This window comes from Chelonoidis abingdonii, chromosome 14 (assembly GCF_003597395.2).
Source record: "Chelonoidis abingdonii isolate Lonesome George chromosome 14, CheloAbing_2.0, whole genome shotgun sequence".
NCBI lineage: Eukaryota > Metazoa > Chordata > Testudines > Testudinidae > Chelonoidis > Chelonoidis abingdonii.
In genome coordinates, this window is record NC_133782.1 from 17,633,261 (window position 1) to 17,661,258 (window position 27,998).

At 41.5% G+C, this 27,998-nt stretch overlaps 2 protein-coding genes across 18 annotated transcripts in view; one reads left to right on the top strand and one right to left on the bottom strand.

The window, feature by feature from the left end:
* The window catches only part of LOC116817384 (retinol dehydrogenase 10-B-like), a 12,465-nt gene extending 2,794 nt beyond the window's left edge, over positions 1–9,671 (top strand). The window contains 5 exon segments of the mRNA XM_032767431.2: positions 1,709–1,807; positions 4,517–4,656; positions 8,395–8,526; positions 9,183–9,265; positions 9,268–9,671. Coding sequence (XP_032623322.2) covers positions 1,709–1,807; positions 4,517–4,656; positions 8,395–8,526; positions 9,183–9,265; positions 9,268–9,350 — 537 coding nt within the window. The 3' untranslated portion in view covers positions 9,351–9,671.
* Positions 9,672–12,462: 2,791 nt separating this feature from the next.
* The window catches only part of STAU1 (staufen double-stranded RNA binding protein 1), a 54,354-nt gene continuing 38,818 nt past the window's right edge, over positions 12,463–27,998 (bottom strand). For 5 of the 17 annotated variants that reach the window (XM_075072261.1, XM_032767315.2, XM_032767312.2 and 2 more), the window contains 9 exons: positions 27,567–27,665; positions 22,411–22,641; positions 21,665–21,808; positions 20,556–20,702; positions 18,880–18,952; positions 17,381–17,700; positions 16,465–16,587; positions 14,749–14,834; positions 12,463–14,310 (listed from right to left, as the gene is read on the bottom strand). In XM_075072261.1, coding sequence (XP_074928362.1) covers positions 14,223–14,310; positions 14,749–14,834; positions 16,465–16,587; positions 17,381–17,700; positions 18,880–18,952; positions 20,556–20,702; positions 21,665–21,808; positions 22,411–22,641; positions 27,567–27,665 — 1,311 coding nt within the window. In that variant the 3' untranslated portion in view covers positions 12,463–14,222. Of the gene's footprint in view, positions 14,311–14,744; positions 14,835–16,464; positions 16,588–17,380; positions 17,701–18,879; positions 18,953–20,555; positions 20,703–21,664; positions 21,809–22,410; positions 22,642–27,566; positions 27,666–27,998 lie in introns of those variants that run through there. The other 12 variants (XM_032767316.2, XM_075072262.1, XM_032767314.2 and 9 more) reach the window with 5 other exon arrangements.

Genomic DNA, 27,998 nt, shown 5'->3' on the forward strand with positions numbered 1-27,998 from the left:
GGCCAAAGTGACCATTTACCCCTTCATGTCACAAGCTGTAGACTTGCCTACAGCTGAACTGCCTGTCCAGTACAAAGGCTGGTCAGGAATGTGGACTTTTGCAGTCTATGACAATTATTCCATCCCCATGCTACTGGGGGAAGACTTGGCCAACCAGGTGAAGCGGGCCAAGAGAGTGGGAATGGTTACACGCAGCCAAGCCAGGCAAGCTTCCCTACCCATTCCTGTTCCTGAGCCGTCCACAGGGACCCCATCTGTGTTACCAGAGACCCAGAAAGAGGTAGTGGACCCGCATTCCCTGCCAACGACTGAAACAACCACAGTATCTCCAGTCCCAGGCCCAGAACTGGAACAGCAACCATAGCATCTCATTTTCTGAACTCTAAGGTTCAGATGTGAGTAGGAAAGCTATGACAGCAGCTCTAGCCAACGGGATGGTTACAAGGCTGCTGGTGGCCTAAATTACGCTGATGCTTTCAGTGCTCTACAACAGTGGTTCTACAACGCAGAGGTCTTCAGGGGGTGCGCATCAAATCATCTAGATATTTGCCTTGTTTTACAACAGGCTACACAAAAAACACCAGCAAAGTCAGTTCAAACTAAAATTTCATACTATGACTTTATACTGCTCTAATATACTATACACTGAAATGTACGTAGAGTATTTATATTCCAATAGATTTATTTTATAATTATATGGTAACAAGGAGGAAGCAATTTGTCAGTAACAGTGGTTGTGACACTTTTGTATTTTTATGTCTGATTTTGTAAAGCAAATAGTTAAGTGAGGTGAAACTTGGGGGTACACAAGACCAATCCGTCTCCTGAAAGGGGTACAGTAGTCCGGAAGGGTTGAGAGCCACTACGCTACAATCTGCAAAATCTACATTTGCAGCTGAACATTAAAAGGATGCATTTTCAACAACCGCTAAATGTGAACGCCCTGTACTGGCAGACTGTCATTCTTTTGCTCAAGTGCCCAAATAAAATTTAATACAACAAGAGAAATGTCTGAGTTACCAAAACTGACCACATTGGTTTTTGTGGGATTCTTAAGTGTTTAGCATGTAAATGGCCAACTGCTAGATATGGGCTTGAACCAGAACCTTGGATCTGAACTATCCCAAACTTGGATGGAGTTGAGATCAAAACAGCAGCTTTGGCCTCTATGTAATACAAGAAGCTAAACCAAAACCACAGAGCCAAAACACCCCCAAACATTGGGCAAGTTCCAATCGAGCTGTAAAATTACAACCTGAAGCTCATCTCTCCTAGCTGCCTCATGTTAAATCACATGCATCGTTGACTTGAAAGCCATGAAAAATCTCTCATCTGAAAGCAGCAGTGTTGCTAAGGGGCTGCGTGGAATGTTCATAAAAATACACCTGTCAGCATCTTTACTGCACGCTGGGAAAATCTCCATGCAGCTGCCAAATCAGAAACATTGATCATTCAGAATAAGGAAATTGCAAATGCCTAAAAATCATCTACTCCACATAATGGAATAAGAGCAAGTAAAAGAAGCTGCTTCTCTGCAGTAATAGTTGAGCCATGAGTCTTTTAAGCTGAAGCTAAGAATAGAAATAATTGTGTGTCCTAGCAGCACATCAGCAAAACAGACCTTGGAGTTTTGTACCCACTCTTAGATGTGCAAGTGTAATAGGCGAATGGTGCACATGAATAAGCTTTCTTCCTTCTGTCCATACAGACTGTCAAGGCTTTCTTTCCCAAAATGATGGAGATGGACCATGGTCACTTTGTGACGATAGCAGGATCCTTGGGCCTCTTTGCAACAGCTTGTATGGCAGTCAGTAGCTATGGATCACTAAAGTGTGTGCTTTCCTTTCACCCCTCCTCCCCCTGGCCGCTGGTGCTGCAGGCACCCCCAGATTCAATCAGGGGTATTTATGGTATAAGTCATGAAAAGGTCAAGTACTGTCATTTTTTGTTCCTTGCCCATGACCTGTCCATGACTTTTACTAAAAACACCCGTGATTAAATCGTAGCCTTACTTTTCAGTTGTAATTAATTTCATGGCTGTTCCTCCCCGCCAAATGTAGTTGATAAAACAGAAGGCATCACTCGGGAGGAATGTAGGTTAGTGGCCCAAGCACAGCACTCCTGAGTTCTAATACCACCTCTGACACTGATTCTGGGGGGCCTTGGGCAAGCTACTTAATCCTTTCCAGCCTCAGTTTCCTTATAGCTAAAAGGCAAAAAGTAATCATTACCTCCATCACAGGCACGTGGGAAGTGCTATGTCAGTATGGAGTTAGTGGATTTCTAGATGTATGGTCCTGTATTCCCAAATCTCAGCACCTCATTTTTCCCCTTCTTTAAGATGGAAATAATGCGTATCTACCTGTTAAAGCACTTTGGAACAGTCAGAATGAAATGCAAATGTTATAACCTAAGGCACCCAAATCCCACTGAAATTTAGTAGCATTTGGACACCTAACTCTATTGGTCTCCTTTGAAAACCTCAGCCATAGTTTGCTGCTTTGTTTTCCTGAGAATGAGATGACCTTTATTAAAGAGCTGGCATGCATATGAAAATTTAATGTCAGCAATTGTCAGCTTTGGCAAGCACCCTGATTATTTCCCCAGGATGTTTCAAGTGTGTGTGTTGTGGAGGTCAGTCTATTATCCATATTAAAAACGTGGGGGGGTTATTGAGAGACCCGCTTATCAGAATAGCTTATTGGTGCTAAAACCTCTAAACATGTTCTCAGGCTCTGAGGAGGGGGCAAGTGAAGTGAGAGAGAAAATTACCTGGAATGTACAGTAAAAATACGATATTAGATGCTAATAGAAAGGCTGTCAGAAGCAATCTGACAGCCCAAACAAGGTAAAGGATGGAAAATGAGGTCCTTGAAATTAAAAAAAACCAACAGGTGATTTTCCTTCATTATGGGGTTTTTATGCATCTGTTTTAAGTGCAATGACAATATTTATTAGGCATTTGCAGAGTGTTACAGGAGCAGTATTAATGCAGAGGCTGGATTTTAAAAAAGCTAGAACGATTGTGTAAATGCACCTCATTTCTCAGGTCTGCACTGACCTGATTTGTATGGGGAAGTGAGGCTCACAACTGTGCACGCTTTTTGCGAGCAAAACTGCATGTCTAAGCACTATGAAAACCTGGCTCTGAGTTGGATCCAAGCCGATGGAAAGACTCCCATTGGGTTTTAGATCACATCCTTAGTTCACTGGCACCTGCAGTTTATCAGCAGGCATTGCTAGTAAAAGGCATTTATCCAGGGACAAAGTAAAGACATTATCCTGGATCAAAGAGATGAAGGAGATTATAGAACAATATGGTGAATCAGAAAGGAGTTTAAATCTGAGGTAAAAAGGAAAAATGGTTTGAGCATAACCTAACTCACTGAAAACATGAGACAGCTTCCTTGTGTCCCATTTACTTGGGACCATCATTTGGCTTAGAATACTGTTACCTCTTTTTTGACCTGAGTAACGAGCCAAAGCTCAGGCCCAGAGGATGTTCCAGCTGTGAGCAGACATTGATGTTGGAGTCTGGTACTTTCTTTGATGCTTTTAAAAAAATAAAAATCAAGGACTGTATAAAGTCCTGTTGCTCCTAACACAAGAGGAACCAAAAAACAGGATAGCTTCTTTGTTTACAGCCTCAAGCTTCTTTATCCAGCACCAGACCCAGAAGTCCCCTCTCTAGTTTCTTCCAGGGTCATACACCATGCTTGTTCAGGCTCTCGCTCTCTCCCAGTGTGTCTTGCTTCAGTTTCTGTGCTTCAGTCTCTCTGTGCATTCTCAGTTTCTGTCTGCACTTCAGTTTGTCCCACCCACCCATGTTTAAACATTACCCTGTCAACCCCCTGCCATCCACAGGTGCCGGCTTCCTCCTTTCCAGAGGGGGCTCAACGCCTGCCCAGTCCCAGGCCCCACCCCCACTCCACCTCTTCCCCCAAGCTCCCGCCCTGCCTCTTCCTGCCCAGTTCCACCTCTCCCCCTGAGCACACTGTATCCCCACTCTTCCCCTCAGCACCTCCTGGGCTGAGGTGTTGGGAGGGAGGAGGAGCAGCTGACTGGCAGGGCCGCAAGTGGATAGGAGGCACTGGGGAGAATTGGGGGGAGCTGGCTGCAGGTGGGTGCTAAGCACCCATTAATTTCCCATATGGTGGTAGTTTTGGGGCAGACTGCATTATGCCTTGTTTTAGGTGGGGCCTCTTAGCTGTTTCTGAAAGCTATCTTAAGGATGCGTCACACTCATCAGTTTCAATAAGATTTTAACCCAACCCATAACAAGATTGAAAGGTGGCATGTGGAAAACTAAGCAGGTCACAAGAGTTTCCATTTTCAGCATATGTTCAAGGGAATGTTTTGGTTCAATGAGCAAACGTACTCTGTGCAGAGAAGCCAGCCAGCTTCCAGCACTCCCGCAGCTAAGCTAGCAATTGCCATCTAATACCTGGGAGTGTTTCCAGGAGGAACAAGCCTCTTCCCTCACCTCTCACTAGCCAAAGACTCTCATTTTCTGCAGGATTACTGTGCGAGCAAGTTCGCAGCAGCTGGATTCCATGAAGCTCTTAGCCATAAGCTGAAAGCCAAGCAAATCAATGGAGTGAAGACTACCCTGGTGTGCCCCTATCTTGCAGGCATGTTCACTGGATGTAGAATCAGGTAAAACCATTCACATTCGATTCATTTGCAGACATATCACACCTGTCCAGCTGCAACCAGGGTCAGTTCCTGTTGTTAGGGCAACTGAAAGAACATCTCCAGTTGACTTTGTAGACAACTAGAATCAGCAGACACCCCCCAATGTTTAGCCTTCCAGCAACTCTGCCCTGCTTCAGTCGCTCAGATAATGGAGCAATTAAACTCTTCTTTAATTAGCCTATTATACTTGTCCCTTAATATTACTGAATCATAGCAGTTTGGATCACTAGTGTAGAACACTGATGTGTTTTTAAGAAAGGGCAGACAGCAAAATCAGAAGGTAAAGCTGGTATCTCTTGATAAAAGTAAAGAGAACTTGTAAAATCCTTACCTTTCTCTGAAGGGTGGTTGCAAATGAAAGCGTAGGTGAGAAGAATCAGGCTAGAAATGGATAGTCTAGAACAGGCCTGCACAACTCGTAAAGCGGTGAGGGCCACATTATTCCAAAGAAAACAGCTGAGGCCCGAAACCCCCCGGCCCGCGGAAAAACCCCGCCCCAGCGCCGCCCCGCAGAAACAAACCCTCCTTCCCCAGCGCCGCCCCACCAAAACAGCTGTGGGCCAAGGAGGAAGGTGGGGGGGGGTGATACTTTAAGAATTTTTCAGTTAAATCAAACCATTTAAAATTTTTTTTTTATGAATCATGGAAAAATGGAACACACCTGTTCTGTTGAAAGAAAACATTTGTACTTTTCATAATTACCTTGCAACTACGGGGAGTCCTGAGCCCTTTAAATCCCAGCCCCAGCCCGGCCGCCGGAGCCGCGGCTAGGAGCGGGCAGCCCAGAGCCCTTTCAAGCCCTGGAAGCCCGTGTCCCACTGGGGAGGGGGCCGGCAGCATGCCTGAAAGCCCCACTTCTGCAGCTCTGATTGGGCAGGACTCAGCCACCTGCACTGCTGGCTCCTGCCGGCTGGCAGGCACACCACCAGGAGCTGCCCCAGGAAGCGCCGCCACACCGGCCCTGGGACTTTGGCAGTGATGGTGAGCGAGTGCGTTTTTTCCTCTGTGTGCGGGGTTTAGAATCCCCCCGTGGGCCGCACAGTGAGCCTCCGCAGGCTGCATGTTGTGCAGGCCTGGTCTAGAATGATTGGACATGACTAAGAAACCAGGGAGAATTGTAGCAAACTTTGGCAATTCCAAATTGCAGGAGCTGTCAGTACTCACATGTTCCCTCATTAACAAAACACTTCAAACTGGATAATGATACACTAGCATGAAAATAAAGAGTTCCTTCCTGTAAGAGAGGGAGGAACCCTATACCGAAATAGATTTCTTCATTTTTAAGATCAGATCCACATTATAGCACAGGAGGAGCAGACAGGATACCCTTCTTGTATTACTGACTCTACCACTTTGAGATCTTGGACAAGTCACTTAGCTTCAAGTTTACCTATTTGCACAATCACAGGAGCATTAATTGCAAAGCACTTGGAGGCCCCTGGATGCAAAGTGCTAATTCTGTGCAAAGATTTTTTTTATTAATGAAGTAGCCTGTATAGAATTTGCAAAGAATGCATGATTCTCTGACCAGGGGATTGGGCCTGAATATCGCAGGTTATGAGAATAAAAAATTCCAAGTGATGAAACACTACGGGTATATAGTATTCCCCCCGCCCACCCCCCGAAGTAATGTCATAAGCCAAAAGGTGACATACCTTAAGTGTGTTTTGCAGGGTTGGGAGTGGAGGTTGGCCTTCCCTCTCCAGCCATGCTCACATATAACTGAATTTTAATGCTGAGCTCCCAGTTCATCTGTCCAAAGAGGACAAGCTCCCAGTAGACCAGAACTCAGCTAATGTGGAGATGTTCAAAATAAACTGCAGCTTGGGTACGAGACCCTCACGTATGGCTTCTCTGCAAAACAAGCACTACAGTGGTACAGGTGCAGCTAAGCCACTGTCATTAAGACACTTGTTACCATGATGGAAGGGTTTTTTTCCGTTGCTGTAGTAAATCCACTATCTCAAGATGCAGTAGCTAGGGTGATGGAAGAATTCTTCTGTCAACCTAGTGGTGTCTCTGCCGGGGTTTAGGGCAGCTTAATTCTATCTCATGGGTCACTTGCAGGTTTAAAGTAGTGTAAATGGTGACTTCTCTGTAACCTGAAGTCTTTAAACCACGATTTGAGGACTTCAGTAACTCTGCCAGAAGTTAGGGGTCTATTTCAGGAGTGTTCTGTGGCCTGCCATGTGCAGAAGGTCAGACTAGATGATCACAATGGTCCCTTCTGACCTTAAAGTCTATGAATCTATCTCAAGGGAGTGAATTCTCACCCCCCTGAGCGACATAGCTAGGTCAATCTAAGTTTCAGGTGTAGACCAGACCTCAGATAGTAAACCTGTATTCATGACTATGGAGCACTACTCTCAAATGTGCACTGTGCTTAATGTTGGTCATTAAATTAAAACTAAACTGATTCTGGATAAACAGCTTATAAAAGGACCCGATACAGCATGCAGCACAATTCTATTAAAAAAAAAAAATCAATGACATTGCAATTGAGAGAGTTGCAATCAACTCTTGCATTTGGCCCAGTTTGTCAAGGTGTATCACTTTAGGTAAATCAGGCAACTCTCTCTCTCTTGCCTGAATGAAGCCAGATTCCCAGAACAGTGCAGATTTGGTCTGCAGAAGCAATGCTTCATTAAAAAAAAAAAAAAAAAGATCACGTGACATTGTTCTATTTGAGAGTCAGCACCTACAACACTTTGAATGGAACGAGCATTATTACACAAATTTAAAGGCTCACTAAAAATGATAGTTACTTTTGATGTTAGCATAATAAAGAACTCCGCAATTATTGCTAGTAATCCTCACCAGGAGCCAGAATTGTTTAAATTCCTTTAAACCAAGAGCACCTGATGGTGTACATCACCAACAAGGGTGATATCTGAGCTAATGCATTGTTATCTGGCATTTTGGGGGAATGGGAGTGCCAGTTAGTGAAAAATTCTAGTTAATTAAGAGTTATACTTACCAATGGAATACCAATTTTAAATGAATTAGTATACAATAAAATGAATAAAGTATAAAATAGTGTACAGGTACTCGCCAATCCAGTAGTCATACTGCACTGCAGAGTGGTTGGTTTCTTATGACACTACATATCACTATGGGCAGCGCATGGCATACACCCAGATCACTAAAAATACACTTAACATAAAATTTAATCTTTGGTGATTCAGAAGGCACTTCAGGATCTTGCAGTGCCTCAGTCATCATCAACATCAATCATCGTAGACGTAGGTTGTGTAGGAAATTGGGCTGAATCTGTAATGATTCTGATACACCCTGGAAGTGGCTTTTTTGAATAAAGCCCCTGATATCAGCTTGCTTATGTGTCTTGTGCCTCTTTTGCATAAAAATAGAGTGCAGAATGTGCAATTGCATAACCTCCTGGGCAGTATTACTAGATTGAAGATTTGTATTGGGAGAGATCAGAAATGCCGGTTAACAGAGCTTTCCGGCTGATAAAGTGCAGGATAACACAGCTTTTACTGTAATTAGAACAGGTTGACAGGTGTTTATGAACACCTTGGTTTATGAACTCCCCTGGATCTACCTAATATGATTTAAAACGAAAGGTTGATACTTTTCCTTTATGCAGTGGTGGTTTCAAAAGGGTTATACAGAATCTAATTTTCCCCAAATTACTGATTATTTCTTTCTTAATAAAACATTTACCAATTGTTTTTCTAGGCGAAAGCTGGATGCTCTTCTCTCTCCATTAAAACCAGATGACTGTGTGAAGACAGCAATGAAAGGAATACTGAATAATCAGCCCATAATATGTATCCCCAGAATAATGTACTTTGCAGTAGTTTTAAAACAGTAAGTATTTCCACTCAGGGAATTGCAGCTATGTTAATTCATTTTGATGGTACTGTTTCAAGATGCAGTTAAAAGTGAAATAATTGGCCGTAGTGTTATCCAACTATCCCAAAAGGGCTAGAACGTTCAGATTTAATAGAAAAGCGTATCAGAAGATTCTTGGTCTTAACATAGGGCCAGGGTCTGCTACTTCAGAAACCAAGTTCTTCCTGCTGCAAAAAGATTGTTTTAAATATGCAAGACACTGCACCTACATCTAATGTTTGAAACAGCAAAGACAATGGAGGTAAGATACTCTGTCAAAGGCTTCTTCAGATTGTCAGCTACATTACATTTAATGTTCAACATATCTATTAGCAATTTGCGGAATATGTCCTGAGATCTGAAAGGGAGAAGATGGATTGTTTAACACTGTTATAGCTTTTATATTTCTAATCTTACAAATTTTTAATATATTAGAATAGTATTAGTAACATACAAGATTTTTTCTTTCTTTCGATGGAGAAGGTAGCATAGATATCCTCTCATGTAAGTTTTGTTCACTTTTTAATACATTTAGATCTAATCCAGAGATTAAATCAAGACCCTAAAAATTAAATGAATAATGATTTGAGAAAATTAACATCTTTTCCTAATTACTGAAACTTTATTTCCAGCCTCCTTCCATGGGATGTTCAAGTTCTTGTTCACAAGTTTTTGGGTATTGATAAATGCATGCATCCATTCATTAGAGAAAGGGAAGCGAAATGCCATCTCATAGCAAAAGGAAGATGAAGATTGGTACTTGCATGGATTTATTAACAGCTTCTGGAACACTTTCTTAATCTAAACTCAGCTGGGAAAACCTGGTGAATAAACTCACTTCAATGTAGAAACACTTAAGATAGCATCTTATATTGATCCATACTTTATCTTTTGGTCTATGTCTACAGGCTTTCAGGAGAATTCTGATGACACCAAGCATTTATGTAATAGCTACTACACACAAGGGGAGGGCTAGATGAAGGATATAAATACATGCATTAGCACTTGATGCTTAGTTCCTTCACGGCACATAGGCGCTTCTGAAAATCCCATCCTTTAGTCTTTATGCATTAAAGCAGGAAGAGATCAGGTCTTTGACTTTGCTCCACAAGCTGGAGTAGTATTTTGACCCAACGTCCCAGGAGATAACAAGGAGATGAGGAGAATAAGTCTTTTCAGGATTTTTTTTTAAATTTATTGTTTTCTAGACTTCTTGGCCACCACATTATAAAAAGGGGGAGAGGTCATGTATTTTCAAACATGCTTCCCTTAGCTGCTTTTGGATGGGAAGTTTTATGCTGTATGTTCTCAGCTGGGGATATGAGTAGGGGGCATGGAAAAGAATCCCCTCATGGAGCTGATGACATTTTTTTTGCATTTTAAAAGTTATGAGAAACAGGAAAATTTCAAAAAAATGATTTCCCCCCACCGTTTTTCATCAGAATTTGGTTGTGGGGATATTCCATTAGAAAGCTGGGAGAATCTTACAGGATGGCTGCTTGAATGCCCATTTTCAGACTTTATAGGAATACCTTAGTCTAATTGGGACCCAGGGTCCTTGTCAGTTAAAGTTAGGTGTCTGGTAAATACATGCTATGCACATGCTTGTTTTGTGATGTGGATAGATGCTGTGCTAGGGGAAGATCTTCCCATCTCCAAGACAGTCCCATTCCCTGGGAACAGACTAGACAATTCTATTTTAGTTGCTGCCTGGACAGACACTTCACAGATGCAATATTTGTTTACATGCTCCACACCCTGCTGCTGTGAGACAGGGAGAGCTGACAGTTCCAGACATCACTGGTTTGCTCTGAAGTTTGGAGGAAGGGACCCTAATCTAAAGCTGTTCCCATCCCAGTAGGATTTGTGCCTAAAGGCAATGGCTGAAGAGGGAGTGCTTGCCTCAGCTCAAGGCAGACCACTTGGTGACAAGAAGAAGAGACATGGCTGAGCAGATAGATCGTCTCAGTTCCACTGCACAGGAGGCAAACCAGTGCTGTGGATACGAGTATGAAAAACAGATGCCATTTATAAATGTTAGAAGACTCAGTGTGAAGCTTGCCTTAAGAGCGTGTGTTGATTTCGATGCTGAACGCTGGCATAAATTGAACTCTTTCACCCACCTCACAGGGATGTTGTCAGGATTGGTGTCTATACAGTGCTAAGAACCTGTAAAGTGCTATATAAATGCTATTACTACTATGTGAGAGAAAGCAAAGACTAAAAAGAAAGATCACTGTCTCAACTGCTGTTAGTGTAATTGTTAAGAGACTGATTGGTAGAACAGGACTAGATATTTTAAATATTAGATTTTCCTTACACTCAGTCGCAATTTGAAAGGCAAACTCAGTACAATAGAATCTCTGTTATGAACATCAACCTTCAGATCTGACCACTCAGCACACACCTCATTTGGAACCAGAAGTACACAATCAGGCAGCAGCAGAGATGAAAAAAGCAAATACAGTACAGTGCTGTGTTAAATGTAAGCTACTAAAAAAATAAAGGGAAAGCAGGGTTTTTCTTCTGCATAGTAAAGTTTCAAAGCTGTATGAAGTCAATGTTCAGCTGTAAACTTTTGAAAGAACTACCATAAGGTTTTGTTCAGAGTTACACACATTTCAGAGTTATGAACAACCTTCATTCCTGAGACGTTTGTAACTCAGAGATTCTACTGTATGACTAAATTGAATGACTTTTTGGTCTGCAAAGCTTATCCCCTTGTTGAACGTGTGTTAGGTTCTGGAACACTGATATTGTTATAGTCAGTAACCCTAAACTTAGACAAAAAGATAAACCCAGGAAGATTATCCATTTGCTAGACTGTTTGATTAATGAGAGCAGAAAAGGCTCCTGGACTGGTTCGACTGTTTGTCAAAATCTCCCATTGCATGAAAAAATTACTAAAACCAATTAAGCCAAGAGTCTGATTCAAAGGCATGTTTTTAGAACTTTAAATCTTGCAGTCTGCTTATATGAGGCTTATTAGCAAAAATAAGACTTATCAGAATTCTAGACTTGCAGTGGGATTTTGACTTGGGTGGGTGGAGTTTGGCCAGTGGTGAACACTGTACATTTTAGTCACATCCACGCATGTTTTTAGAATCTAAGAGGATCAAAGCAATAGGAGTTTAGCATAGAGAAAAGTCAGTGGCAGCGTTGCCTAGTGGATACTGGACAGGGATTCAGAAAACTTGGGTTCTATTTTCAGATCTGCTACTAGCCTGCTGGGTGATGTTGGGCAAGTCACTTCACCGCCAAGTACCTCAGTTTCTCCATCTGTAAAATGGGGATAATGATATGGCTTCCTTTGTAAAGCACTTTGAGATCTACTAATGGAAAATACTATATAAGAGCTGGGTATTTATTATACACTTGTCCTATCCTACTCTGCATCAAGAGTAGACTAAATAGACATAAAACCCAAGCAATAGCATAACAAAGCAGCTCAAGTGAGTACAGCTCCAGGTGAAAAAAAAAAAAAATGCTCTCTGTTTGCACATTCTTGGCCCCACCTACCACCCACCTCCCAATAATTTGATCTCCTGTTATCTGGCTTTGACTCCAGGCTATTTGGGCCAGGGATCTTATCCTGTGTCTAATGTACCACATACAACTATGGTGCAAGTGCCTCTAGGAAGAGATTAGGTATTTGATAGTATAGACATTTGATATTTTTATGCAGTTTTGTTAAAAGTTCATGTGTTAAAAGTTCACTGTAATACCTCAACAGCTACACAAGCCAAGACAGTCAGAACTGTAGGCTGTCCTGTTCAGATTAGTGAGAAGAGAGTTAACCAACTGCATAGTAGAGACTTATGGTGACCACCTGCACCATCATTCAGGTTTTCCATTATAAACCATTTTCCAGGGAATTTCTAAGTTGGATGTAAGAATTTGCAATACAGAGTCTCAGCCTAGCAAGTCTTTTTTTTTAATTTTTAAATTTACAGCATTTTAGTTCTACAAATGTAAAAAAACTTTACAATGCTTTTTGCACTTATAATGATCAAAACCAACTTTGATTTAATAAAAATTTGGTAAGGAGTTAGTATAGCCCAATTGCTTAATAATGTGAACAAAATAAGGTTTAATATGGCCGAGACATTTAACTTTGAATAAACAGCATGTGCAGTAACTGCTTTTCAGAAGAACATTTACTTCACATACTGCATGTAGATATTTAGGAAGAGCTGCTACAGGTTACCAGTTAAATATACATTTACGGTAATTCACATCCAAATGTTACATTGTTGTGTGTCAGTCTATGGTGCCAATCCTTGCTGCTAGAGGGAAGGTTTGGGGTGTTTAAGTAGTACCCCCAAACAATTACTCTGTGCAAAGCTAAGATTATGACACAAATTACAAGCAAGCAAGAAAACTTAAAAGTAGAGATCTAAGTATTGATATTATTTCAACCTGCTGTGCCATGTTGCTTTTCAAAATCATGTTATAATTTTGTAAGACTCCCATTAATGTATTTAAGCTAGACATTGTGGCACCAAAGACAGAATGTACCCATAGTACTTTTGAATTTCCTTGACCTAGCTAGTTTGTCAACCTCCACATTACTAAAAAGTAGTTATTTATAGGTTATTGATTAACCATTGTACAGTTACTTCATAGTTTTACATTACAGCCCGTACTATATCACAAGCATTACAAATCCTATCAAAAAGGAGCCCCAGTAATGGCATTCAAGAATAAATTAACCAAAATTTTTTTAGTATTACCATTTATTTGAGACAAACACTACGTTTTACTTACATTCCATGGGGAGAAAAAATTCCAGCGTAAACAATGAACTGAAGCAGTACTTAACTTGCAAGGCTATCGTGCTTTACCTGGACCATATGCAAAAAACTTATTGCACACAGAATTGTGCGCAATAACACAACATCAAAAGCAACACAGTTTATATATAAACATAGGTAATTTTTTTCAGCCCTACATGGAGATGTAATTAAACAGTATAAAGCACTCAAGGAAAATCAATCTGCAGTTTTATATGCACTACATTGAGATCATATCCTGTAATGTAGTGAGTTGTGTGCCACTATATATATGTATGTATACACACACACACACACATATATATACATACACATATACACAATCTTTAAAACATAGATCAGAGATTATTTAAACTCCTGTTGCATTCGAGTCCCCCCATCCCTCTCAAGAAAACTAGAAATTAACCAAAAAATCAAACAAAGTTTAAAATTCCTAAAATGTTTAATTCATACAACCGTTGGAGAATTAAGTTAAGTTTGCCAAAGTCCTTGACTTTTTTTTTTTTTTAATTGAGGGCACACAATTTGTTTCCAATGAAACTTTGCTATTTCAATAAAAACAAAATAACCACATACATGGATATGATCTTCCCAAGTTAGTTCACAGATAACATCAGTCTCAGAAGACAAAGTTTCTAAACTGTGCTATTGTTCTAGATACAATTAAGAAACTTTTAAATGAAAAATTTATAGTGTCATTTCAATCAAAACAGTATAATGAAACTAAAAATTTATCACTTTGAAGAAAAAGCAACGGTTATGATTTAGATACTACAGTAGGTTGGAAAGACTGTAGCACTCTAAAACAGTTAGGTTACATTAATAGGAAGCATTTGATTTTCTCTGGTGCTTTCAGTTTGGGTCCAGTCAAAAGCCTTTTCAGGCAGTGCTGTCCAGTGTTTGTCCCAAAGTGTTTGAGTTAGCCGGTTTGAGGAGAGGGTCACTTTCCATTTCTTGTTTCACACATCTAGAAATGAGAAACACCATGTTACTCAGAGGATCCTCCTGTAATGCTATTTTCACTAACATTAACTGTCTCTACAGAGGATTTTATATTCACACAAAAAAATAATTCACGTGAACCAACAGGCAGCCATTAATGTTTTTTCTAAATTGATAGAAAGTGTGCTGCCAGTGCCACAATTTAATTAGCTCAAACTTCTTGCAAAAGAACTTTTCTTTGGCCTGTCATAAAAATGTCCAAGCTTAGTCATAAAACTTGCTCTCTCGCCCTTACCACGATGATATAGTTTGATATTTTAACTTTCCTGGCCAAAAAAACCAAAGACCAACCAACCATACAACATTTTATTTGCCTGAGGTAAGACTGCCCTTAAAAGCTCAAAGCTTCTTTTACTTTACTGCAAGGGAAAAATATTGGCCAGAATTAATTTCTTCCACTCACACAGACATTGGTCCATTTCCTTGTCGTGGCATCTCTGTACTTTGTTGGTCCAACTCAGACAGCAACTTTAAAATGTTCAGTGCAGCCTAAAGAAGAGAGACAGCATTTAGTGTTTTTAATGTGTCATTTCTTTTAGTTCATTTGGGGGAAAACAAGACTAAAAGCCAACCTGAAACTGGATATCAAAGTAAAGCTAAGTCTAATTTTTTTCTTCCAGTGTAGTTAGTAGTGAGGAAGGATGAGGTTTCAACTTCTAAAAGCATCTTGTAGCACTATACAGTAACAGGATGCTGTGGCTTTGGATTTCCTACTGCATTTGTTCTTAGGAGATGGGACAATGGATCCAACAGTGCCAAACATGACCACTACCACCGGCCTGCTACTCATGTCATTGAAGAGGTCATTACCAATTATTTATTTCTAATCATATTGACACTTGGCACAGATGGTTAAAATGAATAGAATTAGAAAATGCTTTGCGGGAAAAGTGAGCTACTAAGTTACATTTGGATGAAAATATGGATACAAATATAGGTACAGTGTGATTATTTAACAGACTATGCGTATTTTGTCATTATGTGACAGATCATCTTCTGGGCTGAACTGAAAAAGATTTTACAGTAATTTGATTAGGATCAGACTTGGACTATTCTCGTTTTTTAAACAATTATTTTTTGGTATAATAATATTAACCTTAAAGGTTAGTTATGTCATATGCATAAATTAAAGAAATATATGAACACGTGCAAGAGACATACAATTATTTCGTAAGGCTGGTCTCAAAATTCCTTCCCCAAATTTACAGTTTTTCCTGTAACATCTGTTTCATGCCTAATCTTATATACATTCTTTGAACAAGATGGGTAAATATCTATGAATACTCCAAAGTGAGGACATAAGTCAGGTTAAAAAGAAATCTCTAGAAAAATTTAAAAGATTATAAAATCACTATATAGAATCCAAGTAGAAAGATAAATATAATTTAAAATCACACAAAAATATATTTTAAGAGTTAAAAAGCTGCCATGCTAACAGTCTGAGGCTGTCAGTTAGAACACAATTCACCACTGAACAGCCCAGGAATGACAAACTTTTTCAAAGTTGTAATGGACTAGATGCATGTTACCAACAATATAAGCACTTCTCAGACTGGTACAAAGACGAGGTCTCTCTCTCAAAGTTTACAGTCTAGGAGAGTCATCCTTTTGTAAGGAACCATTGTTAAAGATCTCCTTTTAAAACTGAATAGATTTGAGAGTGTCTTGTGCTATCTAATGGGAATGACATTGCTTCCATCTTGGTTTACTTCCTAGCAGGATGTCTAACCTGAAGAAATATTATAGAATCAGATAAGCATATTTCAGTTCCCAATGAGAAAATATCGATAGGCATTTATGTTCTGAAAGTTCACTGTATACATTTTCTTTACTAAATGATCATGTAAGCTAACTAACCACAGCAAGATAAGAAAGCAAGTACCTTTTTATAGGCCAAAATGGTGAGCATGTATTTAGCATTTTAAATGTCAATTCTACACCTGAAGTACATCATCAGTATAGTGTAAATCAATTTAAGTGCTTCTGAGGCTTGCAACGTCAGACAAAAATTAATCAGACAATTACACAGCAAAGATATTTGGCTGTGAAATGACAATCAATTGCACCCCTTGCTCAATGCAGACCGAAGAAGACAGTATATCAGTGATAGTCATCATACCATATCATGGCAAGATTCCACATCCTTTCCAATTCCATGGCTGATCAGTGGTGGCTGAGAGGAACAGTTTATAAGAGATACAAACTCATTCTTGTTATTTTTTGGAAAGTCTTTGTATTCCACCTGAGGAAAAAGAAAAATGCTTCAGTTATTCTCAATGGACTGTGAAAAGACTAAATGTATTCCAGTCACTAGGTAGTATCTGCCTTCACCATGAAACCATATTCACTGTAATTGAGCAATGATTCTTATAAAAGTTAGTAAAACCATTTATTCTGAAACCTAACTTTGAACCTGTAATAGTTCCTGAACACGTATAAGAGCTCCTAGATGAAAGGTGCTGTATAAAAGTTATCACTGCTGTCTTTATTCCGACCATGGATACTTGCCATTTTAAATTCTTCATAATATAATTTATCCATGAAATTCTTTGTGTATGAATGCAATGCAGTAATTGAAATGTAAATTCCAATTAAAGAGAATATGGAAGATGAATAATTTATAGCCTACAGCAAGTGTCAAAGTACCCAGGGCTTTTTCAGAAACTTAAATTTGGATCAGCCAATATTGGTTGGCTGTATATTCTCACATTAAGGAAACACTTTACAAAATGGAACTTAATTCCACTTCTTAAAAATAGACTTCGTAGTAGCACACAGTTAAGGTAGAATATGCATCACAGTAGCACTCAATTAAGGTAGAAGATGCATCAAAGAAATGCATATTTCAAATACTATAACCCTAAAATTCAAAAAGCTTTCCAGCTGAAGAGAAATATGAATAGGAAGCTGAGGGCAACTTAAGTACTCAAAATCAGAAGCAATTCGCAGAGAGTATTTTATTAAAAAATGGTCTAATCTAGTAGGGTAAACTCTATGTAATATTTTTCCAGATATACCTCAGATTGAACATTTACCTGGATTCCCTGAACACTGGAAAGATAGTCCAATTGTTCAGAGGGCCTAGTGAGCGGTCCGTGGGGTACGTGGCCTGATGAGTTGTTATTCTTCAATATGGTCTCAGCAGTAGGAGATGTACCACCATATAACAGCTCTCTAGCAATCATGGCTGTTACTGTAGCCTTGGCAGGATTAGGGGCTGCCCTGTTGAACTCTTTGGTGTGGTGTCCTTGATTGGCTCCTACAGCCTGTGCAACCTCTGGGACCATGGGAAGAATTCCAGCAGGAAGCTGCTGATGGCTGAGATAAGGCATCCTAAACTCCTCATCTTTATTACCTGAAGAGACAGAAGTACACATTAAATAGATTCTAGCCATTTATAAAGGAGCCTTGTCAGCATGTATATAACAATTTATAAATCTCTAAACATCTACAAGTTTTTGTTGTATTCCAAAAGTAGTTGCACTTACTGAGCTTGATTCATCCCCACTGTTTAAGAAGGGTGGAGCTGCACCCCAGGTAGTATTTGCAATGCTGTGTTGAATGAATTATTCAATGCAATGGCTGTACGTGCCAAAGGTGCCCCTTTATCTCTAAGTGCCCTGACCACGGCCTCTCCAGTGGGGCGATCTTGCATTGCTGCAGCTAGACTCCAGGTGGCCTTTGAGATCAGGGTCTCTTATTTTACTACATTACTTGAATCACAGTAGCAGCACGGGGAACCACACAGTGACCAGACTTCACTGTGCTAAGCACTGTACAGGCAGTAAAAAGAATCCTGGACCAAGACAGCTTACAGTCTAGGTTAGGACAAGACACAGCAAGTAGAGGAGAACACATGAGGAAGAACACAAGGTTTGTAAGCAAGCGTGTCATACAATAAGCAGAAGTCACAGCTCACCACCTGCCTAACTGTTGTCAACCAATAGTTATTTGTAGCCACCGTGGCAGAAGTTAGATTTAAGAAGAGATTTCAAAGAGGATAAGGTAGTGATCTTTTGCAGGAGTTCAGTCCCCCTATCCCCTGACAGAGGCCAATATGGAGTACCATGGGAGAATGTGAGGAGGTGCACTTGAAGGGTAGGTACAGTGACAGATCAAAGGCAGGGGTCAGCATCCTGGTAGAACAGATAAATTAGGTAGGGCAGGACTACACGATGAACAGTAGAAATGGATGAGGGAAGGAGTGACAAAGTCAGAGCACAAGCCACGAAAATGATCTTGGAAGCAAATGAGGTTTCATAGCTGGAAGATGGGTGTAACTTGGGGCAGAATCAAGCCCCTCTATTAATAAACTTTAAGGACTAATTCACATAAATCCATGCTCATTCATCTGAGACCTCACTAGCAGAACCAGAACCATTTGCAATAAGGCAGCTCCTTAAAGAAAGCTCATCTGGTACTCCATACACACAGCAGGCTAAGTGCAGCAATCAAATCAAGAAACAAACATGTCTTGCGAACATACACCTAAAATAAAATAAAGGACCAAATTAATTTCAGTAAATTCACTTACTAGCTGAAGTTTCTTCAGTGCCTGGTTCAAAGAAGGTTACTTTTCTTCCATCGCCTGGTTTCTTTACTGGCGTCTAAAAAAACCCAAAACACCAATAACTTTTCCTTAAAGATGTCAAGATCTAAGTGATTCAATTGTCACAAAACTTTAGAAAAGGATTCTAGTTGCATACCCAGAACTTAATCTTTACATAACCATGCAAGAACAAAATAAATTAAGAGAATCACACACACACTAGGTAGGCAAGACTACATTTAGTCTATGAGTAAGTACCACTGAAAATCACTGTAGCTCAGAACTGGATACTCTGGGTTGGTACTGTTAAACTGAGTGGGCTAAAGTGAATCTAGGCTGAAGATAATAAAGCTGAGTCTGAATCTTTAAAGCTGACTGCACAGCCATAAGAGAGAGTTGCCTGGGATTACTATGCCTTCTCAAATGGACATATTATGGCACTGTATCAATTGTAACTGAAAGGATTTGTTAAAAAGCTATCCACTAATTCATGGTTTTAAATTAAGCCAAGTTCTGACCCTGTCCATTTTACAAATCTTGGAAGAGTTCACCACTCCCACCCAAGACATCAAATGCCAAAGTTGTTTGTGTAGGGCCTACATGCAAACAGCTTACTGAAGTATAGCCAGTTAAATGAACATTAGTTATCACTAAGGCTACATTTATGTCACAGAGGTCATGGAATCTGTAACTTCCAGAGGCCTCCATGACATTTTCTGCTTCAGCCCCTGGGGTTGCAGACTGGAGCTGGCAGCCCGTGGGGCCCCTGCAGGTTTCCAGCAACAGGTGACAGCCTCCCTCCTCGGGGTTCCAGCAACCAGGGACAACCTTGGGGGGGGGGGGGGGGGAGGAGGGGGAGGAAGGGGAAGAGAACCTGCAGCTCCTAGCCACCACGGAAGCAAGGGAGACCATAGAGTCACAGCGGCAAAAGTCACAGACAGGTCACGGCTTCTGTGAATTTTTGTTTATTGCCTGTGACCTTTACTAAAAATAACCATGACAAAATTTTAACCTTAGTTATCACTGTCCCTAGAGCAGTAATGACATAGACGACACTGGAGTACAAAGGGAGAAAAAATAATATCTTGTTAATTTCAAGCCTCATTGTGAAGTATGCTAAGTCAGTAGAAGTCAAACTTTTAAGGTATCAACCAAGGGAAAAACTGTTCAATTGTTTTAAGTACCCCACAGTATTCACTATTAAGCTACATAAAAATAATGTTATCATGAGGTCTGATATAAGCCTGCTGAAGCCTAGGTCCTCAGACCAATGACTTTAAATATCTCAGGTTCTGACCCATTCTGTGAAGAGACGGTCCTCCAGCAACATTATGCTTGCATAAGTCAGGAGCAGATCTAGTACTATCAAGACCCAGGAAGATCTGTATTATATGTGCCCCAACACTACTCTGCACCCAGTGGCTAGTGCATAGGGCCATGATTATACCCTTGTTCAGAAACTCACTGGGGCTTTGATACTAACAGGCAGTACTAACTGGCACTCCCTTTCACTCAGTGCATTGTAGTTGTATCACTGCTGCCTCCTGTCAAGTGTGCTGCAGTGGGAAGTATGAACTTGATATACTCTTGTCCCCTGTCAGTCAACATTTCACTCAACGTTTGCTGAAATACCAAGTGGTAGTAAATTAAAAATGTGTTACCTTCTCTTCTGTCTTTAGTGCTGGCTTTGGGGGTTGAGGTTGTGGGACTTTGAAACCTAAAAGCTCCAGCATGTTTTCAGCCGCATTGCGTTTAGCCACTTTCTTGTTCGTACCCATTCCTTCAGTTATGTGCATGCCAACTTTCACCTGGAAGAAACAGTGACAAAGAAAAAGCAAACAAATCCTTATAAAAGTAAAACCAGTGTATGCTCATTAGTGGCCCATTTGTCTCAAACATGGTCTAAGTGATCAGGGAATCAGTTGAACTGATTTATTGTCCTAACCAAGTTTGCCTTTTGATATAATTGATCATGAGCCCCACAGCATAAAGCCACATACAAATAGAATGATCAGCTGCATTTCATTATCTCACTTTGGCATTGGCTTAAATGCTCTGTCAAGCCAGGAAATTTATATTCAACAAGTCACCAAGTTAAAGTAATTGGTTCAGAATTATGCAGCTTTCTTCATGCAATGCAAGTGCAGTAAGAATTCAAATCCTTCTACATAGTGGTAGTTTTCTGCCTTGCTCAGCATAAAAGACAGAGGGCGGGAAAGCATTTAAGCACTTTAACTACCAAGGGATGGTGGTTAATCAACCACGAATCAGTAGAATACCTATCATCACAAATACTACCAAATTACTGGAATTTGAAATGCAAAGTGAGATTTTGGACCACAGCACTTTTAATGGGAGAAGGAAACTAGTGAAAAAAGTCAAGGGATTCTCAGAGCTATATTTCAATGAAGCCCACATTTTGTGATGTATGAAGCACCTACTATCATATTTGGCAGCACTTTGTTATTCATGTTAGTTTTATTTTTGCTAAAAAAGAAAATTAGAGCATGATGCAGGTATGAGAGAGTCTTCCAGCAACCTATCCAGCATTTTAACAGAACTCAAGATAGGAGAGATTTGCTGTCTTGAGTCCTTATCTGCTCCAGTGGAGTTAGAGGAAATATTTCCTAACGAGTTCAGTGGGATGAACGGTGCCATCCTGCTAACTACATTTATCATTGTTGTAAAGTCTGGTAACCCTAAGCTTTAAAAAAAAAAAAAAAAAAAAATCAAAACCAGGCAACCAGAGATCTGAAATCAATATACAAACCTGCATAACAAACTCCCTGCGCCTTGGAAGACCACGTTCTGTGATGAGCATGTACTCTGGCTCCTTCTCTTTTTTGGCCTGCTGTATCTGAGCAAGTCTGCTAATGGGATTCATTCCTTGGCCATATTCTGGGCTTGTTTGCAGCTAAGGTGGAAATAACGTTGAAGAAATAAGCTGACACTTGTGCATATTTGAGTACAGTAATCCCAAATGTAGTGTGCCAATTCATTCATTCAACTCTAGGCTTTAGCTTCTCTAAAAAACCACCAAAACCTGCTTTATGAAACACTACAAAGAGCAATACCAATAGCCAAACAGAAGTAGCCAACTTAGTTCTTCGATAACCTGCCACCAGAAAGTGTCACAAGTTCAGCTTATTTTGAATGTTAGGAGACTAGTGCTGAAAGTGCAGTCTCTGAGGGAGGTGGCACCACTAAAACTAAATCAACAAACTGCAGTATCCGTAGAAGCCTGAAAATAAGATAAAACTAGTAGTTTATAGGGTAAACATTCTTCCATGTGTTTTCTCATTGCTTTCAAAGATAACAATTCCTCGTTAGTGCAACACTGAGGCCAGATCTCCATTAACAGCGGATGCAGGTTAACTAACATTTCAGTTGCACCTTGGGACTGCTAGTTTAGGTGCAGCATTTGAAAAGGTGATTTATAATCAGTTTGGGAATATCCCTCACCCTATGACATTTTACAGTAGTTAAATTTGGGTCCACCATAAAGTCTTTTTTTACCTTCACTATTGATTTTGTTTTCTTTTTGATTCGTGGCTTCATTTTCTCAACCATAGGAAGGGGTGGCAGTTTTTTCAGTTCCTCTAGGACTGCTATTGCAGCATTTTTCTTTGAGATCTTTTTGCTCTTTCCTTCACCTTCACCCATAAATTCTCCAACGAACACCTTGGTTACAAAGCTCTTCATATGGGGAGGACCACTTTCCTTTGTCACCTGTTTCAGAGGGAAAAACTGAGTGAAAGCGTGATAAACACTTATTAAAAATGGTAGGGCACACTGGTTATAACAAACTTCACTCACAAAAACTCTCAAATGCAGAACACTCACATGGAATAGCATTCCTGAAACAATCCAGGTAGTGGCTGTTTAAATGCATTATCAATAAGTATAATGGATATTACCCACCCATCCATAATTTGCTAAGATATTTATATCTGAAAAAGTTTATGCACAGCAAGCTGTAAGTAGACTTTACATCCTACAGACATCATTTAATTTACTGTTTTTACCTTTCAACAGGAAACACGAGTGTTCCTTTTCTGGTGTATATTTCCACCCAACTAACATCACCCCATTAAATGGCTCATATTACAATAATTTGAGCAGTAAAAAGTAACTTTTTAGGATCTAGATTCTACTGTGATTTTAGTTCAAAGAAACAGAGCATACTGCAGAAATGTGAGGTACTGTTGCCTACAACTTACTAGGTCTTTGAACAGACACTCTATTTCCACTCACACTTTAAAGACACCAAATGCCCATATACTGACAGTAAAGAGCTCAAAAATAAATAAAAATGTTAACTCAAGCGTGTGACAAGCAGAGGATTGAAAATGTAACAAATCTGTCATTAATCTAGTGTTTCACACAACAGATTAAAAGCAATTCAGTGATATGCAATTGTATTTTATCTCATAAGAACTCAGGCCTTGTCTACACTTGCAAGTTGCAGCGCTAGTGAGGGGGTTACAGCGCTGCAACTTAGCAGGTGTCTACACTTAAAAGCTCAGCCAGCGCTGCAACTCCCTGTTTGGCAGCGCTGGCTGTACACCTGGGTCTGCTTCCGGTGTAGCGAGACCAGCGCTGGTGATGCAGCGGCTGGTCATCAGGTGTGGACACTACACAGCGTTTTTATTGGCCTCCAGGGTATGAGGACTTATCCCAGCATCCTTTTCAGCCTCTCTCGTCACTGCTTAGCACTCCACTGCTCTGGGCTTAGAGCCTGGAGAGGAGGGAGACGCGGGCTTGCCCGAGCTCCGGCCGGGAGAGCAGAGGTTTGCCGCGCTCCGGCCGGAGAGAGCGGGCTTGCTGGAGCTCGCGGCCGGGAGAGAGCGTGGCTTGCGCGGCTTGCCGCGCTCCGGCCGGGAGAGCGGCGCTTGCGGGGTTTGCCGCGCTCCGGCCGGGAAGAGCGGCGCTTGCAGGGTTTGCCGCGCTCCGGCCGGGAGAGTGGCGGCGCTGCTGGAGCTCCGGCCGGGAGAGCGGCGTCTGCGGGGCTTGCCGCGCTCCGGCCGGGGAGAGCGGGGCTTGCTGGAGACTCCGCCGGGAAGCGCCGCTTGCGGGGTTTGCCCGCGCTCCGGCCGGGAGAGCGGCGCTTTCTGGAGCTCCGCCGGGAGAGCAGGCCGCTGCGGGCTGCCGCGCTCCGCGCCAGGGAGAGGCGGCGCTTGCTGGAGCTCCGGCCGGAGAGCGGGGGCTTTGCGGGCTTGCCGCGCTCCGGCCGGGAGAGTCGGCGCTTGCTGGAGCTCCCGGCCGGGAGAGCGGGGCTTGCGGGGGCTTGCTGGCTCCGGCCAGGAGACCGGCGGTTCGCTTGCGGGAGCTCTCGGCCAGGAGAGGCGGGGCTTGCGGGGTTTGCGCGCGGCTCCGGCGCGGAGAGCGGGTTGGCGGGAGCTCCGGCGGGGAGAGCGGGGCTTGCGGGGTTTCCAGCGCTCCCGGCCTGGGAAGAGCGGGGTTTAATAGAAGCTGCAATGTATGTAATTTCAAGTACAAGACTTTGGCCTTTTACTGTGTTACACAGGGGTTGAAGAAAGGGACAAAACAGATATCATAGGCTAACCTGATTGATTTTTGGAGTTCCATTTTTTTCCATGAACAACTGAAGTACAAGGTATATACAGAAAGAAAGAGAGATTATAATACAAAGGGACATATAGCAAGTATGGGATAGGCAGGGCTGTAATTTAGTGTCTTTGTGATGCTAGTTATAAACACTATCTGCAGTGTGGTGGTGTTTTTGACATGCAGTAGAAATCTGGATAGAATTAAATAGCCTTGAAATCCATCTGGGAATAGAATGCAGAAATCTATAAATCAGACAGAAAACAACCTACAGAAGTCTCGATTTCAGGAGGGCTCTGTTTCTTAGAACTAATAAATGGTTAGTGTTCAAGATATACTATGTTTTATCAGACTCCACCAAATACACCTATGCACTAATACTACTAATTAATACACCATTGGAGCGGGATCAGTCGTCCTGAATCCTCATCTTAAGAAAAGAGAAACAAACGCTAGTAATTTGAATGGAAAAAAAAAGGAGAAGCAAAAATTAAAGTTATTTGAAACAACAATGGGCTATAAAGTTTGTTAAAATGTAATAATAAAAACAGTGCATACAGCATCCACCACTGCTCAAAGAACTGCCCTACGAAACAAGGAGGGAAAATAATCACCAGTCCCCCTTCCTTGTTAGTACTGTATTTTTAATAAAGGATTCTTGGTCTTTTTATTCACCTGTTATTGATTACAGAAACGTGTAAACATCTACTACAAAGTAAAAAATAAGGAAACTGCAAATCAATGAAACCACTGCATGGTAATGCTGGAGCAATGCTCTTAACTGCAGGGGAAGAGGCACCGCAACATACTGTTGGCTTTCAGCCTCAAAGTGCTACCTTTAAGGCATCCCTTATCCTTGAAGCACTGTGCTGGGCCTCTCTGGTCGCTGCTCTCTGTTAGCTGTTCATCAGACCTCCAGGCGTTGAACCTCGAGGTCCATTTGTCAATGAAGGTTCACCCTTCCTTCCACAAATATTAGAGGATACAGCACGCGGTTAATCGCATGGGATGCTGCTTTCCCACAGTCGCAGCTTCCGTAGAGACTTACCATCTCCCCTTTAAAGGCAAGCATGCTCCACGGATCATGCACCGGCTGCTGTGTTGACCGGTATTGCTCATGTCGCTTCCCTGTATAACGGTTTCATGAGCCAGGCAATTAACGGGTTAAGCGGGGTCTCCAGGTCCTGGGCTTTCGACGTCCCCGACACTGTGATCTTACGGTCTGGGAAAAAAGTCCCTGCCTGCAGCTTCCTGAAGCAGGCCACTGTTCCGAAAGATGAGTGCATCATGCACCTTCCAGGCCAGCCTGTGTAAATGTCAGTTGAAACGGCCCACGGAGATCCACAAGCGCCTGGAGAATCCATTGAGAAATACCGCCTTCCGATTAAGTACTCGGAGTCAGGTGGGGTGGTGCCCAGAAAGAATATGCGTCCATCTATTGCCCCGCTCCACAGTTAGGGAAACCCAATTTGGGCAAGCCATCCACAATGTCCTGTACATTCCCCAGCAGTCACGGTCGTCTGGAACAGGATGCGATTAATGGTCCTGCAAACTTGCATCACCATTATTCAACGGTTGACTTCCACTCAAAACTGGTTTGCGACCGATGTAGCTGTCTGGAGTTGCCAGCTTCCAGACTACAATAGCCACCCGCTTCTTCCCTGACAGGGCAGGCTCTTCAGTCTCGGTGTCCTTCGCGCTGTGCAAGGGTGGGGGCGGCTCAGCACACAGTCCCATAGAAAGTGGCTTTTCGCATCCTATAAGTCTGCAGCCACTGCTCGTCATCGCCAAGACGTGTTTCAGGACGATGTGATCCCAACCAACTCAGTACTTGTTTCCCGAGCTCAAAGGTGGCGTTCCATGCTGGAGAGCACGTCCGTGCTACTTTCGCGACAAGCAATTTAGGTGTCAGCACGTCAGCAGCATCTAATTCATCCAATCTGAGTTCTTCACATGTCACTTTGGAGCATAAGGAATAGATCAAGCTGCCAGACGGGATGTGCTGGCACCATTCATCAGCAACAATCCTAAGCAGCTTCGGGCTCTAATTCCACGCTGCAGAAATCACAATGTCAACCAAAAGCGGCTTGAAAAGGGAAAGCGATGCACCAGGGTTCGTTGAACAGGAAAGGAATGACGCCGCACACCCTTCCAGTCGCCCGTACTTCCACAACCCCCAGCAGCAAAATTGGGACGAGGTGCTCTGTGGGATAGCTGCCCACAATGCACCACTCACAACAGCGCTGCAACTGGTGCAAGTGTGGACACACTGCAGCGCTGGTCGCTGTCAGTGTGGACACACTGCAGCGCTGGCCGTACACAGCTGTACGACCACAGCTGTAACGGCCAGCGCTGCAAAACTGTAAGTGTAGACAAGGCCTCAGGTGTTTGTGTGAAGAATCACTATGTCTTCTGCACATCACAGCAATACGATAAATTAAAGTTTTAGTGCAACAAGATGTTCCTCTGGCAGATATTCATTTAAGATAACAAATAGCTGCGAGAAAGATGGACAAGGAGGTAACCAAGACAGTGAGAAGCAGCAGGACAGTTTATGCATATGAGGCCAAAGATTCTGCAGTTCTTGATGCCAGGAGGGCAATTTTCAGTAACAGTAAACTCATGATGATTCTTGAGGATTACGGTAATATGGAATGGGAACCCCCACCTTGTTTGTTGTTCACATCAGTGCACAAATAAGCAAATGCTTCTGTAACCTGCCTTTAAAGGGAGATTTTAAACTCTTTCCCTTAACTCTGCTTTTATTGTTCTAACTATAGATGTTATTTTAAAAAAAGTTTAGTGCAAGACCCTTTCAGAATTCATTTTCAAAAAGCATGATACGGGGCCTATCCCACAACAGTACTGCTCACATGTGATGTAATTAGCATAGGGTGCCAATTCTGGGGTGGCAGAATTTTTTTTTAAATGATATTAAAGATTAATATAAATAATCATTAAGATAAAAGCATATTCAGAACTAACATGAAGTTTTAAAGGTCTGTTGTATTTGTCTAAAACAGAGCCACTTTCTGTAATTTTAGCTTAGTATCTTAACTCTAATATTGTAAAGAATAACTCTAGAGTTTGTAAAATAAACATACCTCAAAATTCACAGGCAAGTTCCTTTTAAGTGCAATCTCAAACACTTGACTTATTTCAGATTTATTGAGATTTTCATCATCTGGTTCTTTTCCATTAACCTAAAAGAAGTATAATCACTTAAATAAATCACTGTCAGCAAACCAGTTTATGGAACTCATAAATCTTTAAGTTGTCTAAACCTTTACTGTCACTTTTGATGAGAATGTACAATACACCAGACATAGTATAGACACTTAAACTTAAGAACCTTGTTTAATGAAAAACATGTTTCATGTAAAAGTCTGATAAAATTCACAAGTGTTCACTGAAGGAAGGAAAAAAAATACACCACAAAGGCCAATAAGCTTCAAAACTATTTCTGGAAGTGTTAAGAAACTCAAGTGTTAAATGACCTGGCTTCCAAATTGAAGTACGCTTGTGAAACACCGTAG